At 41.1% G+C, this 15,309-nt stretch overlaps 1 protein-coding gene across 2 annotated transcripts; it reads right to left on the bottom strand.

The window, feature by feature from the left end:
- Positions 1-3,977: 3,977 nt before the first annotated feature.
- On the bottom strand, positions 3,978-14,859 carry LOC117271782 (LIM/homeobox protein Lhx8). Of its 2 annotated transcripts, none has more exons than XM_033650166.2 (8): positions 14,656-14,859; positions 12,656-12,814; positions 11,900-12,021; positions 8,761-8,981; positions 8,165-8,268; positions 7,071-7,166; positions 5,788-5,968; positions 3,978-4,919 (listed from the first exon to the last, which is right to left on the bottom strand). In XM_033650166.2, exons 1-8 carry the CDS (start codon positions 14,680-14,682, stop codon positions 4,843-4,845), a joined length of 987 nt encoding a protein of 328 aa, XP_033506057.2. In that variant the 5' UTR covers positions 14,683-14,859; the 3' UTR covers positions 3,978-4,842. The 2 variants fall into 2 exon arrangements, with proteins under 2 accessions (XP_033506057.2, XP_033506056.2); XM_033650165.2 differs by lacking the exon at positions 14,656-14,859 and adding an exon at positions 13,207-13,542.
- Between the last annotated feature and the right edge of the window lie 450 nt (positions 14,860-15,309).

Genomic DNA, 15,309 nt, shown 5'->3' with positions numbered 1-15,309 from the left:
CCACCAGAGGCAGTGCATAAGCACTGGATAACTCCGCCCGCGCTAGCGCATGTCGAGTACGAATATCAACGGTAGGTTCGTTCGAGATGAGCCAGTCCTGCGCAGATTCGATCACCGGCGATCGGCGCACAGTGCATGCCGATTAGTTTTGTGTCTGACCTCATCCCGACTTGCTCTGACGTATTACAAAAGTGGACGTCGATAAAGCCGCGAGAGCGAGGCGGCTGCAGTTTGTAGAGCCAGGCGCTGCAGTTGCTCTCCACCGACTGCACCGCCTGGCTCTCACCTGATCTAACAGCTCATTGGTTCAGATGTCGACTCAACAATATGACGTTTTAGATAAACTACTCATTTTTGTTGAATTATAGAGATTAAGATTGTATTTGTCTGACCTGAGGGTTTATTCTGTGAACAGAAAACATGTAGTGTGACTGATGGTGAAAACAAACTGATATATGGGTCTGATCACTTTTTTAATGAATTGACATCATTCCAGACAGGATGTTAGTGTGTCTGTGACTTCCTGTACGGACTGAAGGCTGCTGGAAACTGTCGGGAAACTGTCCGACTTCACCACAGCTTTTTGTCACTGCCCCCGCTGCGGCCGCCTGCTCTCGTCTACTTTTCAGGCGAGGCGCAGTTCATCTCAGACAAGCCTAATGTCACCTGTGACCCCTGCATGAACTCGGGGAGGCTATATCTTCTGGTGTCAGCAAGTGATCTGTTCCTTCATTCTTCTCACGACCGCACGTCAAGGTGTACATGAGTAGGTCAGGCACGGCCGTTTCTGTGGCTTGGTGCTATCCTTATCTACTGTTGGTTTACACATGCTGCTGGCTCTGTGCAGCCTCATGCCTCTGGGGTAGGAGTAATGGGCTAGTGCTTGTCCTCCAAGAGGCTGTAGCCGGCGTGTTGCACGGTTGTATGTTTTTGTGCCTGCTTTGGATTACTGGGAGCAGGCCAGTGTTAAATTGAATTCTGATGACTTTTTTCTGTGTTTTGTAGTTTGGGATTCAAAGTGGCTGTTTGAAGGAAGCAATTGAAAAATTGTCGAGTACTTGCCACGATTTTCGAATAGTGTTTTTGCTTGTGTTGCTCATCCCTAATTCCAATCTAAGGGGGTGGATTTCTGTGGGACCACTGTGCAGGAGAAGTCTGCCACACAGGGAGGTGATGTGCTCCTGCGAAAAAGGGGAAGGCAACGGGGACGGACCAGCTCTCCTCCAAGGTTGACCGTTTGGCTACTGATATGGAGCAAATGAAGGCGCTCCTTCTGAGTCATCAGCCTGCTGGTGGGGTGGTGCCTCCTGCTGTCTTGTCTGCCCAGGAGTCACCGCTTTGACTCGTCCATTGGACGATGCTCTCTCCATCGCAGCTTTGTTGAGTCAGTTCCATGACTCACAGGGTAGTCCAGCCCCTCTTACAGCAGAGGGCTCTTCTCATTCTTCAGCCCCGAGCTCTCGGCGGGGATCTGATGACTCCTCCATGGGAGCAATCATCCAGGCAGCCCTGGCACGTCTGCAGCTTGATGCCCCAAGTCAAGTGCAGGCTCCATGCGCTTTCCATAGGCGCAACCCTCCCTCAGTGAAGGTTACGGTGCCATATTCTCCAGATCTTTTAAAGGAGCTGCATTCCTGTTGGAGTGACACTTCAGCCCTCACCAGGCCAGGGTCAGATGAGCAAGCTTTGGCTTCCATGAAAAAATGCTGAGTCGGTTGGCCTTCTCCACATGCCAGCGGTGGAACCTGCAATCGCGGCCTTGATTGTGGCTCCGGATGAAGCAATGAAAGCAGATCCTAAGTGTCCTTCTGCTCAGTGTAGGGTCATGGATGACTACATCTGCAAGGCCTATAACATGGCAGCACGGGTCGGCCGCCTTGGGAACACTCTTTCCCGTTTCCTCCTTGCCCTCTCATCCTCCCTGCAGGATGTGCAGGTGGACGATTCCGTCCACGACATCTGTGACGTGTCATTGCAGGAGTTTGCCTACCAGACAAGGTAGCTGGGCCGACTGATGTCGACACTTGTCCACACTCGCTGCCATGTGTGGCTGGCACAGTCACCTCTGACAGATCAACCCGTAAGATCCAGCGGAACCTGGGGTGCTCTTTGGCTCTGCTGCTCTGGAAGCATTGGATCGTACCGCTGAGGCCGACGAGACCAGGCGATGGCTCGCGGGTCTCCACAAAAGAGCACCTGCTTCCAGCAGGTGGGGGCTTTTCCATCTGCCCCTCGGGGTCCTACACAACCACCTTCCCAGGGTGGCCAACGTCCTTTGCGGGACGCGAAGAAGCCAGCAAGTGACTTTCTTTGTGCGCTGCGCTGCTCACCACGTAAGCCCCAGGACTCCAAGCTTGATCACCGCACATCTGGCTCCTCCAGGGGCTGGGGGCAGTGGCGCTAGGGCCACAGGGCTGGTAGTCGGCTGCTTTTCCCAGCAGCAGCTCAGGCACTCGGCTGCCTGCTCATCAGACCCTTGGATAGTTGCCACCTTGACCCGGGGTTACAAATTGCAGTTTCGACACCAGCCCCCAACCTTCGGCCGGGTCAAGATGACAATCATCAATGACTCTGCCAAGACTCTAGCCTTAGCCCAGGAGCTGTCTGTCCTCCTGGACAAGGGCGCCATCATACCGGTGGACCCCCTTCTTCAGCCCGGGGCCAGTGGCAACAAAAGGCCAGCAGAATTGTAAACAGGTTATTGGTAACGGAAGTTCTATAATTATATGATATGAGAGGGGCATCCTTAAAAGGCTCAGTCATTCACAAGCAAGGATGGCGCGAGGTTCACCACTTTGTGAAAAACTGCATGGGCAAACAGTACAACAGTTTAAGAACAAAGTTTCTCAATGCACAGTTGCAAGAAATTTAGCGATTTCACCATCTACAATCCATAACGTCATCAAGAGATTTAGAGAATCAGGAGAAATCTCTGCACATAACGTTAAGTTTCAATGTATCCATTACATAATAACGTACAAATTTACATACACTGCAAAACATTCCAACAGCAAATACAAAGGGACAAATTTAGAATATTAACATTATCAAGTCTATACAGTCACTCATTACACACACATACACACAAACTCAATTAACTAATTATGGATGGTCTCACATGCTTATTAAAAACATTCTGTATTGAAAATCAAGCTTCTGTCTGAAGAATTATCAACAATATGTAGTTTTTTATGTAATATAAGCAGCACAGTGGTGTGGTGGTGTCGCCTCACAGCAAGAGGGTTCCCGGTTCAATCCCGGGTGTGGGAGCCCTTCTGTGTGGAGTTTGCATGTTCTCCCCATGTTTGCGTGGGTTCTCTCCGGGCACTCCAGCTTCCTCCCACAGTCCAAAGACATGCAGATTGGGGATTAGGTTAATTGATAACTCTAAATTGTCCGTAGGTGTGAATGTGAGCGTGAATGGTTGTCTGCCTCTATGTGTCAGCCCTGCAATAGTCTGGCGACCTGTCCAGGGTGTGCCCTGCCTCTCGCACAATGTCAGCTAGGCTCCAGCCCCCCCCCCCCCCGCGACCCTCAAGAGGATGAAGCGGTTAGAAGATGGATGAATGGATGTAGTTTTATGCAGCATAATGGCTCATAGGCTAGCATTATAACTGATGCGCTATTTAGCAATTTCAATGTTGGAGCTTGTGACATTAGTTAATTTTAATAGCTTTAGATGCTGCTGGGAGGTTTCATCTGTAAAAATGCATCATTATTTATTAACTGATCATGCATTTGTCTGCAAAATAACCACAACTATCTAATAAATGGAATAAAGTTCATTATTTCCCCCTGAAGGGTAGTGGTGTATGAAAAGCAGAAAATAGAAATATTCAAGCTAAGTAAAAGTACTGCAAAATTGGACATACTTAGACATACATAGCAGATTTAGTTACATTCCATCATGTCATCTGTGAAAAAAATTAATTCCAGGAAAGAAAAAACACTTTAACAAGAAATAAACAAAGCATTTTTTTATTGCAGCCATGGACTTTATTTTCCAGTATCTCCATCATCTAATGTGACAGTTTATCTATCCCCGTGTGCAGTTCATACATGGCTTCTATCTCACATTCCCAATCTAAGGAAACATTTACACACTGTAGTGCTATTTGTCTGTACTTAACACATGCTCTACTAAAAAGCATCTTAAGAAATGTTGTTTATTCAAAATTAGACGTGAATGTTTTGAGAGGAACAGACTTGGGCACTGCATGTGGAGAACAAGGTGTTTCCACACATTTCTGTCAATAACGAAGGAAGGAACAGGAGAGTCTATGCATGATCTCCAGTGGGTTTCCTTTGCAGTATAAACCAAGCCTGAATTTTATAAAGTAGTCTTTACAGAGAAGAAACCACTCAACTGTCTCTCTCCCTGTTGTGAGTGCCCAACTGACAATTTTACAATCTTCAAACATTAAATAAACATCTAACTGAAAATCAATTCTATACTCATTTTCCAACAAAGTGCCTTATCTCATCATGTTCTCCAAATAAATTAAATACAAAGAAATTCATAACATATACATATTAACAAAATCTTCATCTGACATATACCCATATTTAACTTGTCATTTTGTCACCTGTGAATCTCTGTGTGATTGGATGAAATTAATTCAGTGACTTAACAGGTTGAGTTTTAAAGTTTCTGCTCAAACATCAGGCAGTGGAAACTGAACTTGTTGTTTAATTTAATTGCTGGGGGGCAAATGGACAGTTTATGAATTAAAGTTATCCAATCCCCACATAACTTTTATTTTATTATTGAGAGTAAGGATTTGCTATTAATCTTCCCATCAGCCAATCTCTGTCTTCAGTTTTCGAGAGGCAGGCTGTAGTTCAGGCATGGCTGACTGGCAGTTGTGTCAGCGAATGGGATATGATTGGCTGAAGCAAAAGTGGGTCTGGACTTTGAACTGGGGAAGTAAAAGGAAAAAAAAAAGAAAAGATTATGGATGAATCAAAGGACTATTAATTAAATTCAACAAAGTATAATTACTTCAAAAATAACTACATGGCCTTCTTGGAAAAAGAAAAACAGCCATACAGACAATTGACATTTTATGTTTCTGCAAACCACAGATACATCACTTTTGTACATTATCATGTAGTGGATATGTTGAAACTTTGGTTCTATGTTTCAGCAACACTGGTTAACATGTGATTATGTTCAGGCACGAATACCACTTGGTTATAAGTAGAAAAAGTTTGTGTTTTGACTCTAAGGTCCAGGCATCTAGTGGTGTAGTTGAAGAACTGCAACTTCTCCTGTGTGCCAAGCGTGTAGGAGAGCTACAGTGGCAGATGGGAAAAAGGAAAGGCTTTACCAAGAGCCAGCCTTTGCTTTGACGTTTTCAGGTCACTGTGGAACCAACATGGCCAACCATGTATGAGGACACACTTCATGCTGTTGACATAAACAGCTCATTCTAACGTAACAAAAACACTGATACTTTAAACACACTGGTTCTTCAAACTACTCTGTTCTGGGGGCACAATCCCTGCAAACAGCAATGACTCACTAAAACACATCCACTTTTGTTGTTGGTCTCGAACAGTGGTGTGCAGTTTGGCAGGTGTGTCATCTACCAACCCCTTCACCTCCAGATGACAATATATGGAGCACAAAGGTAATGTATCTGTGGTTTGCAGAAATGCATAATGCCAGCATTTTCTTCTGGTAACTGGGCTGTGTTAGCACTGAGCTAGCAGTGTCTTGGCATTTGGAGATGAGGTGTATTTAAAAATCTGGGCACTATAGTGATAAGAGTACATGTTTCTCACCATCCATATAAGTCAGTGTAGTGAGGAGGGGTGCATCTGGAGAAATATAGGTTGTGTATTGCAGATCCTCCATCAGAGGTGGTGTCAGCTGACCAGGAGCAAATGATGTCATCAGGGTTGAGGAAGCAGAATTTGGGCTGATGTATTTCTTTTGACGAGCTCGACAGTTCTGAAACCAAACCTGAATGCAGAGGGAATTGGAATGATAATTGGTCAAAGTGATATTCTCATTTTCAGGTACTACAGTGGTTCTTGTTGGTTTAACACACTTCCACTCTCCCTTTCAGACAGAGAAATATCAAACTAAGCATTTGTGCATGAGGCGTTGTTGACTATCCTCTGTCAGCATTTAAAATTTATATTGCAAAATATTAGATGACACGCTTACCCTTTGATTTACCATGGGTAGATTAAGCATCACCTTCTAAGCTGTCAAAGTTATCCAACAATATAGTGCAAAGAAAGGGGCCCCGATGGTTTTAATCTGGACTATAAACCAAGCCTGAATTTTCTAAAGTAGTCTTTAGAGAAGGGTTTGATTAATTGTCATTCTTGTGAGTGCCCAACTTACAACTTGTTACATTCTTCAAACCCATCCTTAAGGGATAGTACACCCAAAAATGAAAATTCACCCATTATCTACTCACCCTTATGCCGATGGAGGATCAGGTGAAGTTTTAGAGTCCTCACAACACTTGAGGAGATCCAAGGGGAGAGGAGGTAGCAACACAACTCCACCTAATGGAGGCTTATGGCGCCCCAGATTCAAACGTCCAAAAACACATAATTGAAACCTCACTGTAGCCTGCAGCTCTAACTGCCTCTCTGTGCACCGCGCACACGTGAACGCGGTGTACAGAGAGACAGTTAGAGCTGCAGGCTACAGTGAGGCTAAAAACAGAGTTCAAATAACGTTTTTCCAAACAACTTTTTATGTCAGGGCTTCAGGACACTTGGATCGCTATAGACTAGCAGTATGGAGATATTTTGTGGTTTCAATTATGTGTTTTTGGACGTTTGAATCTGGGGCGCCGTAAGCCTCTATTAGGTGGAGTTTTGTTGCTACCCCCTCTCCCCTGGGATCTCCACAAGTGTTGTGAGGACTCTAAAACTTCACCTGAGCCTCCATCGGCATATGGGTGAGTAGATAATGGGTGAATTTTCATTTTTGGGTGCACTATCCCTTTAATTCAACATCCAACTGAGAATATACTCATGTTTTACTTGTCATTTTAACTGTCAAAAAACATTCAACAAAAAGAAGGCAGTAACAGTTACTTTACCTGAATAACCCTGCGGCTGAGACCAGTCCTCTCTGCCAGTTTCTGGAGAGTCTGGGCATCAGGGTTGTTATCTTTAGCAAATTGAGTTTGCATTACCTATACATGTAGAGATGACAGGACATGGACATTCAACATGGTTGAAATAATGTTAGTATAACACTTTAGAAGAGATGACTGCACTGAGAGTGCTTAGTCTGTGTTCAAATACAAAGCATTAATTGTCACCGCCTTTAGAGGGCAGAAAACATCAAACAAGGTTACCTGATATTACTGGCTCATACATTTGTTCTGCTACATTTTCCTATTTACACATTCAGCAGACACAGAGTCATATTTCTGAACACCCAACAAGTCTTGAGTCAAACATTCACTCTTGTTGTAGACTCAAACCCCAAACCCTTACCTGGGTCTGTAGCTTGCAAAACTGAGATGTAGTCATATATTCTTTTATACTAGTCATAGTATCAGTTGCAATGGGTCAATCTGGTGCTGGCAGCAGTAAATGTGTGGTTTTAGTGGTACTGAGTGACTTAGAAATAACTATTTCAGGATTAGTGCATGACATAAAAATCCTTGGTTGCTGCTGTTATTTATTATTATTCTACAATGTTTCTGTAGTTTAATATATAGTTTCTATAGGGCTAGCTAGTGAGAGAAGACATTTTTTGCTTCCTATGTGTTTTTTAGGTTTTCAGGATCACAAGCATCTTTCTGAGAGGATTAGCAAACATTTAAGTAGCAGGATAATACAATGAAGTTGGGCCTGCTCAGCAGATTGATAAACAGAGAGTTGAGCAGAATTAAACTGAGGAAAAAAGTATGTGCCAATTGGCAAAAGTGAAATAGCACATTATGTCAAATAAGAAAATTGTTTATTTTTCTGGTTCTGCATCTGCCTAAAGAAGTTGTTGCCCCACCATTTTTTTCCACTTAAACACCACTTCACAGTATAATATGATAATTCAATTACTTCAGTAGGAATTGCAGGTGGAATTGGAAGTGAATTACATTGACAGATTACATTGGCAGTTAGAAAGAAAACTGTTGACGTAACCACAGACACACAGACCAACACAGAGACTGATTGGCAGTACCTGTAACTGGTCTACAGTGAAGCTGGTCCTGGCCCTCTTAGCAGGTCTGGACATGGTGCCGGACTCATCTTTCTCTGCCACCTCTTCCTCTACTTTTGGTTGCTCTTTAAGACAAAATACAGAACATGTTACAAGGCTTGTTTGACATTTTAAAATAAAGGACGTCCTCTTGTGGGCATCCTTGGTAACAAGGTCCATAAATTATTCAGATTAATCGGAGCATTGTTTCTGGACCTCGCTGCACCTCCATTGTTCTGGAGCGACAGCAGGGACCAGAGGCAGGTATCTCAAAACCTCTTCCTAAAGACCTGTGATATCTTCATAGAACACCAAATACAGTATTGTATTTATACCGTTACAGTTGTTCTTCAGTGAGGTATACTTAATTATTAGCTACAAAGAGGAGCACATTCTCTATGACTGACTGGCTATACTCATGCCTTCTTCTACATGGCTTAACACCACAACCTTCTTCTAAGTGGGGCTTGTAACAATCACTACAACAAAACTGAAACTACCTGCATGGAGGGTTAAATGGAAAAGTGACCCCTGTTAACCACCCATGTTTACCTTCATTAATCTCATCCATTACTCACCATTTTCCCTAGCACGCTTGATATTCTCCATCATAATGTCATAGTGTGGCCGGCAGAAGACCCTGTTCTCTAGTAGTCCACATTCCTCCCCAGTGGACAGCTGGCGCTTACAAGAGGTGCAGGAGAAACAGGCCAGGTGGAAGGTGCTGCCTCGTGCCCGACGCACCCAGTCACTGGAATGGATGTTACGGCCACAGCGAGCGCAGCGGGTCCCATACCTCCTGAAGAAAGACGGGAAACAGGAAGTGAGATGAATTGCAAGTAAGTGATTGATCAGTAAAAGTTAAGTTTGGAGCGATCAGTCTTTAAAAAGATGTTCTGATGAAGTCACACCCTTTTTTCCCCTGGACTTGACACGTCTACTTACTTTTGCCACTAATTTCACTGACCTCCAGTGCCGCTGTATAATCCAATAAAATATCTTACCTCCTCTGTGTCAATTATATTAACAGAGATTCGGGAGTTCTTCTGTCTACATGCATGAATATGTGTTGCATGTGAAGGTATCAACACTCAGCCTAGACAAGCCCAGACTAGCATGAGGACTGAGTGTGTGCCCCCAGCATTATTAAATTCATTAGAATGTGTCTCAAAGAATAGGTGGTAGTTGATGGGTGACAGATAGCTGTACTGCCCTGCAGGCAAAAGACCTTAACTCACAGTGGAGAGCTAAGAAAAATTACTTTAAAGTTGTTTTGGTATGCAGCTAAATGAATTGTAGGCACACTATTGGAAAGGTGGCAATTCTTTGTTTTATGAAATTAATCTATATAAAAATATTGAGCTCAAACTTGACCATTGACTCTTATATGGAAGTCAGTGTAGGCAAATGCATTTATTTTCCATTTGATCTCTCATTTTGTTGTTGATTACAATAAACATTATACTATATGATAATAATTATGACCCAGATAGAATCTGGTGATACTCTTAACTATCCACTTATTATAATATGAATAAGAATAACCAGTCAATGTAGATGTTTTTTAAACCACTTTTCTTTGTTGTTTTCACATCTTTAGGACCAAACTGGGTAAACTAATATTTTTATTGCGTTATGACAAAACCTTACAACGTAATTTTTCTATTGCTAAAAATTGAAAGTTGCAATACCAAAAATCCTAATTGTATGCATGGGTAAAAGCATGTTCAGGGCAATGAAACAAAGCCAGTTATGGAAGTTATGGAACTTTGCCTTGGTTTTTCATCTATTTTCCACAAAAACAAACAAAGACGAGGATATTCGGGATATTTGTCCACATGATAAAACAGGTCTTTACAAAACAAAGTTCAAGTCTTTTGCCTTTGCAAGTTAACCAAGTACATGAGACCAGGCTTCTGGGTAGTATTCTGGACAGTAAATTATTATTGACAAATCACTCAAACAAAATAACTGCTAAAATGGTACATGGTATTTTATTGAAAAATGTTCAAAGTTTTTAACAATAGACTAAACTAAGCAGGGGCAATTCAAGCAATAAAACTCAATACTCTCTCATCTGGATTATTGCCCAGCAGTTTGGTCAAGTGTGACAATAGATAAAAGAAATAAATTACAAATGGTACAGAACAGCATGCCTTGCTCGCTGTTGCGGATACAGATCAAACGTAATTGCAATGCATAATAATCTGGCTTGGTTTCATGTCAAGATGTGCATGTCAGTTACAAAAGTTCAGTTTGTTTTATTTTTTATTTTTTTTTAAAAAAAAGCTTTTAGTTCAGTAAGACATGACTACAGTACAAGACATGCAACAAAAGGAAACTTTATATTACCAACAATAAGAATAAACTCAATGAAATGTATATTAATGTACAGAGGTTTGTGTGACTGGAATTCACTCCCTTGACATACAGGAAAACAATAAAGTTAGATTTAAAATTCTATTGAAGCAGCATCCTTGACAAAGACTTAGATAATCTATAAAACAGATAAAAGTATAGTTGTCAAAGCCTAATTAATCAATATCAAAAGGTAAGCTTGACTGTGTCATGTGTCTCAGGATGTGAAGGTCTGTCTCCGTTAGTGGTGCAGGGACATTTAATTAGTGATGATTTCTGTTAGTGTGCTCATCATATTTTTATTTTTTTTCCTGAAGGACACTACAAGAAAAGGTGACCTGTATAATATGATTCATACACTGAGTGAACTTAATGCATGGTAAAAATATTGTTTTTGGAACTGGGAACTATTCCTTTCAACGCACATGTAATTTTTTATGGAAACATACAAATGTGAATGTATAGTATAATGTAAATACTTGGTCTAATATTACAATAATGGAGCACCGTAAGGTATTCAGAGCAAGATTTAGGCACAAACTGGCCAAATGAAATCATGAAGTATATACCTTAATTACTGTATTACCAGGAGCTGTCTTGTTTGTCTGTGCCAATGTTTAAGTCTAGTCCTGTTATTTTAGGTGTTATAGGCTATGCGAGTTGTTTTTGTGCACTGTTAGAATGGAAGAATAGCTGCTGCAATGTAGTAGCTAATGGGGATCCTTATAAACTAAACTAAACCCTAATAAAACAAAGATTAAAATAGTGTGCAAATTGCAAGGAACTTAGCGATGTCTATCACATTTAGAAAAATGTGCAGAGCATGCTTGATCCAACATTCAAGTGTTCACAGCTTCTTTGTTACATTTTCTTCCTTGAAAAAAAAAACTGAGACTAGACTGAAAGATGTTATTTCCTTTTTGAGTTCCAACATTGCATGTTTTCACTGAATTCCCATGCAAGTCCAGACATTCAGTTTTCCAGATGGGATAAGTTCACAAAACATTTAAATTTTGCAAGCATCCTTAAATGATGCTTGAATTCTGTCATTCAATGATCTTGCACCTCAAACAGAAAGTGCATGCAGTAGAACACAATCCTCCTGTTCCCTTATTAACAGAACAGGTGTATACTAAATATGATCTTTTCTTCCTTCTTGTTTTGTCCATGGAGTTTCTCACATGGACCATGTGGCACATTAATTCTCCTTGATTACATAGTCAGGTATTATGTTTAGTCAAGGAAGTTACACAAATAAGATTACTAAAGAATACTATTTTGAAACAAGAAACCCACCAAACTTCTGTTTTCCTTATATTTGTGTTCATAAAAGAAGGTCACTGCAAAGTTGTGGCTTACCTAAAGTAGTCGAGTTTGCAGAAAACTTGTTTATCCTTGATGTAGCAGCTCACGTGTCGCCCCAGTGATGTGTTACATACACTGCATGAGAGGCAGCGAACGTGCCAGCACAAGTTGTTCACCTGAAATGGGGAAAAAGATAAAATTTGCTTAAAATGCCATTTCACACATCCCTTACTAGTATTTTTAATAATATCTTTATAAGTGAAGGCAATAGAGGTTGCTGAAATTCTTGACAATACATTAATTTACTGAATTGACCACAATTTTAGATTATCTTAGTGGTTATTTACCACAATGTTCTTATGAACTATTTAGGCTACATATGCTATTATGCTATCAAGAATTAAATTATGAGTATACCATAATCCAACAACCAAAAATAATTTGACCGCAGGCTTTGTGAACTCTGATTCATTAGTGCCCAGTTTAAAATTCAGATAGCCTGTGTCCTAAATTACCTACATACTGTAGCCTTTTTGTAAATTTTACAAAATAACTGTAAACTATGTATATAATGTATATGTATAAAAAAAATTAAGTACAGTTGAAAAGTTACACTTGGCAGAAATAATTGTATGAAAATAAAACAAATATAAATAACCTAAAACATTTGACTGAAATAACCTCAAGCCATGGAAAACTATGTGGAAACATTATGGCTCGTTTCTGAGTTTGTCCAACTTGTTGTGAAACCTACGTCTACATTTGCAGTGTTATCAGTGACATCTTGATATGATACAGTGTCAGTCTGACCTTGAGCAGGTATCTGTCCACTATCTCCAGGCCGCAGGAGGTGCACAGGGTTTTCCCCTGCAGGGAGGCCACAGTGGGGACAGAAGCGGAGGAGGACGAGGACAGGGAGGACGGAGAGTAGGAGTCCTCCTCGAAAATATCATCAGGCCCAGAGGAACCCTGTCAGAAACAGCTGACAATGTAACAACAGCGCGTACAAACTTTTCAGAGTAAAGAACTCTCGTTACCATAAAATACCTTTCACAAAATAGCCTACGTGCAGCGCGTGACGTATTGTCAGCAAAGGTAAAGCCATGGTCCGAATTTTGAAATGTCTGAAAACTAAAACAGTCTTCGGCTAGCATAACACAGTAGGCTAGCCTGTATTATAGACGCTGTCTATAACAGTAAAAAGCTAAATGTTGTCTTTTATTATTTGTTTAGCGGCACTTTGAAGTGCGCACACAGTCACGCGAGCTTCATTTCATCTTTTTACACTGAATTCTACACAGCGTCTGTAAGCTGGGAAAACTGAGAAAAGAGTTCTTGGGTTTGATATTTAAAACACCTACTGTGTCGACATAAATATTTCCTTGTAGCTGAGTGAAAACAGCCTCCGAAGGTCTCCTTTCTCCCTCCGCCATGGTGTCAGCGGGTTCACGGTGATGCGCAACACACACTGACAACCAGGTAGGCTAATGTCCCCTTCATATTTCCATGACAACCACAGTCATTAACAAAGGTCATCCTAATAAGAAACATTAGCTCAAACATTTTGTAGCCATTTTTTGCCTTTATTTTATATGTGCTGTCATATATCGGAATAGGCCCAGGGCGGCAGTGGTCCACATAGTCATTAACAAAGTGAACTTTTACATGTGTAAACTTAGCAAATCCTACTTGGGGACAGCAGAGACCGGCCTCGCTCACAGCTGAACGTCATTCTGACTGATTGTCTTCAGCCGCGCACGTGTACATGATAACGAGTCATCAGCCGGCCGCATCACAGTTTCACCCCGTTCAGATTCACTTAAATACACCTCTTTAACCAAATGAGTTTCACCTGTGCTTTTTCTGCTGTGACGAGTCAAAATGACTGCGTGAAAAGGGGCTATCATGGCATACTCATACTGGCAATATATTGCGGAATTTTTGTGAAGACATGCAGGACAAATAGGAATAATAACGAAGAAGCGCGCATTTAAATACAAATGGCTCACATGCTGACACCATTCACAGTATATGCAGGGCGAAAGAGACTTAATGATGGCTTAACCATTTTTATTGCAATGTTCAGTTTTGTTGGGTTTATAATTACTATAGGCCTATAAATGCAGACACAATAAGCACCCTTTAAATTGACTTATCATTGAGAGAAGACGGGTCAGAAAGCTTAAACCAAATAATCATTAAAATAATACCTCCTGGAAGCACTGGCTCTGTAGGCTATCTCTAATATAGCTTTTGTTTTGGCCTCTAAAATATGACCTAAATAAATGTCACATTGTGCTTGCAAAATAACCTACAATATTAATATTATATTTGGCTACTATAACTTAGACATTGTTATGTCACTACATAGTTTAACGTCTTAGGTTGTAGGCCTGCCTATCATTTTTTTTGGTTATAAAGTTATCAGTAGCCTAATGTGCGAGTTTAAGTGCAAGTTTAAACAATTCTTTATTAGCATAAAATAATGGACTGATAAAGGCCTCTGCTTTGTGATATGATGCACCAAAATAAATTAAAAAAAAATATGCTCCTGTAAAAGTTGGTGTTTTAATTTGCGAGTTGGATGTAAACTAAAATAACCATAGCGTTGTAAATTTAATTGTACAATACTGTGACATGGGGAACAATTTGGGTTTTTATTTGTAAAATTAAGTAAAGCACAGGCTATTTCCCTTTTTAGTGTGGATTTTGTGTGCTAAGAGCAATAGCCTATAAATTAATAAAACCCACATATTAATTATAGTTTTGTGAAGAACTAGGCTATTTGTCTGCAATATGTTGTTACTCACCACGCTGTTGGAGACACAGTTAAACATTTTCACGGCGCATCTGCGGGCTCCTCCGCTACATCCCCGTTCAGCCAGATGTTGGTAGCCTATTCCACAGCAGCACACCGGAGGCTGGTGTTTGACCGCGGTATTATTCCACTGTAGTGCCGCTGTCAGCCCACTCGCTTCAGCCTTGCGTCTTGCTCCTCTGAAGACTTTGTTCACTCACCATTTGTGAGAGCCAAAACTTTTTTCTTGTCATTTTAAGCAGCCCAGCGCACCTCCCACTCTGCTGACCCGGACCCGCCCGCTGCAGCATCACTGAGGAGTTAGGGTTTTTAATGTCAGGATCAGAGGAGCATTTTTCTTTTGGTCTTTTGTCCTTTCTTTTGTTTTTATTTATTTATTTCTATTTCTATGGAAAACTTGCTGACTCGAGCTGATGGTTTAAAGGGGTAGAAAAAAAACGTTTCATTGCTATTAAAGTGAAAACTTCAATTCAGACTTCAGATGCTTTAACGATCAGTCAGCAAATATAAAGAAACAGGATTTCTATTTATACTATTTTATTCTTCACTTCCCAGTAAGACTGCAGTGCTTTAAGAAAATCAAATCTTTACAAAAAGTCACCCTTCAAAGATCTTTTCCTGTGAGAGGCATTTAGATTGACTTATC

This window comes from Epinephelus lanceolatus, chromosome 12, assembly GCF_041903045.1.
Source record: "Epinephelus lanceolatus isolate andai-2023 chromosome 12, ASM4190304v1, whole genome shotgun sequence".
Taxonomy (NCBI): domain Eukaryota; kingdom Metazoa; phylum Chordata; class Actinopteri; order Perciformes; family Serranidae; genus Epinephelus; species Epinephelus lanceolatus.
The sequence above is the reverse complement of the archived record's forward strand: the minus strand, read 5'-3'. Positions and strand labels throughout refer to the sequence as shown.

What these genes read in the sequence shown, in the direction of transcription:
- LOC117271782 (XM_033650165.2), bottom strand. Translation starts at nt 13,278, where the DNA reads ATGGCGGAGGGAGAAAGGAGACCTTCGGAGGCTGTTTTCACTCAGCTA. An exon ending in TGGACAGATACCTGCTCAAG is followed by an intron (nt 12,022 to 12,655) that starts GTCAGACTGACA and finishes TCCCCATTTCAG; the next exon opens with GTGAACAACTTGTGCTGGCA. An exon ending in TCACTGTAGACCAGTTACAG is followed by an intron (nt 7,167 to 8,164) that starts GTACTGCCAATC and finishes CTACATGTATAG; the next exon opens with GTAATGCAAACTCAATTTGC.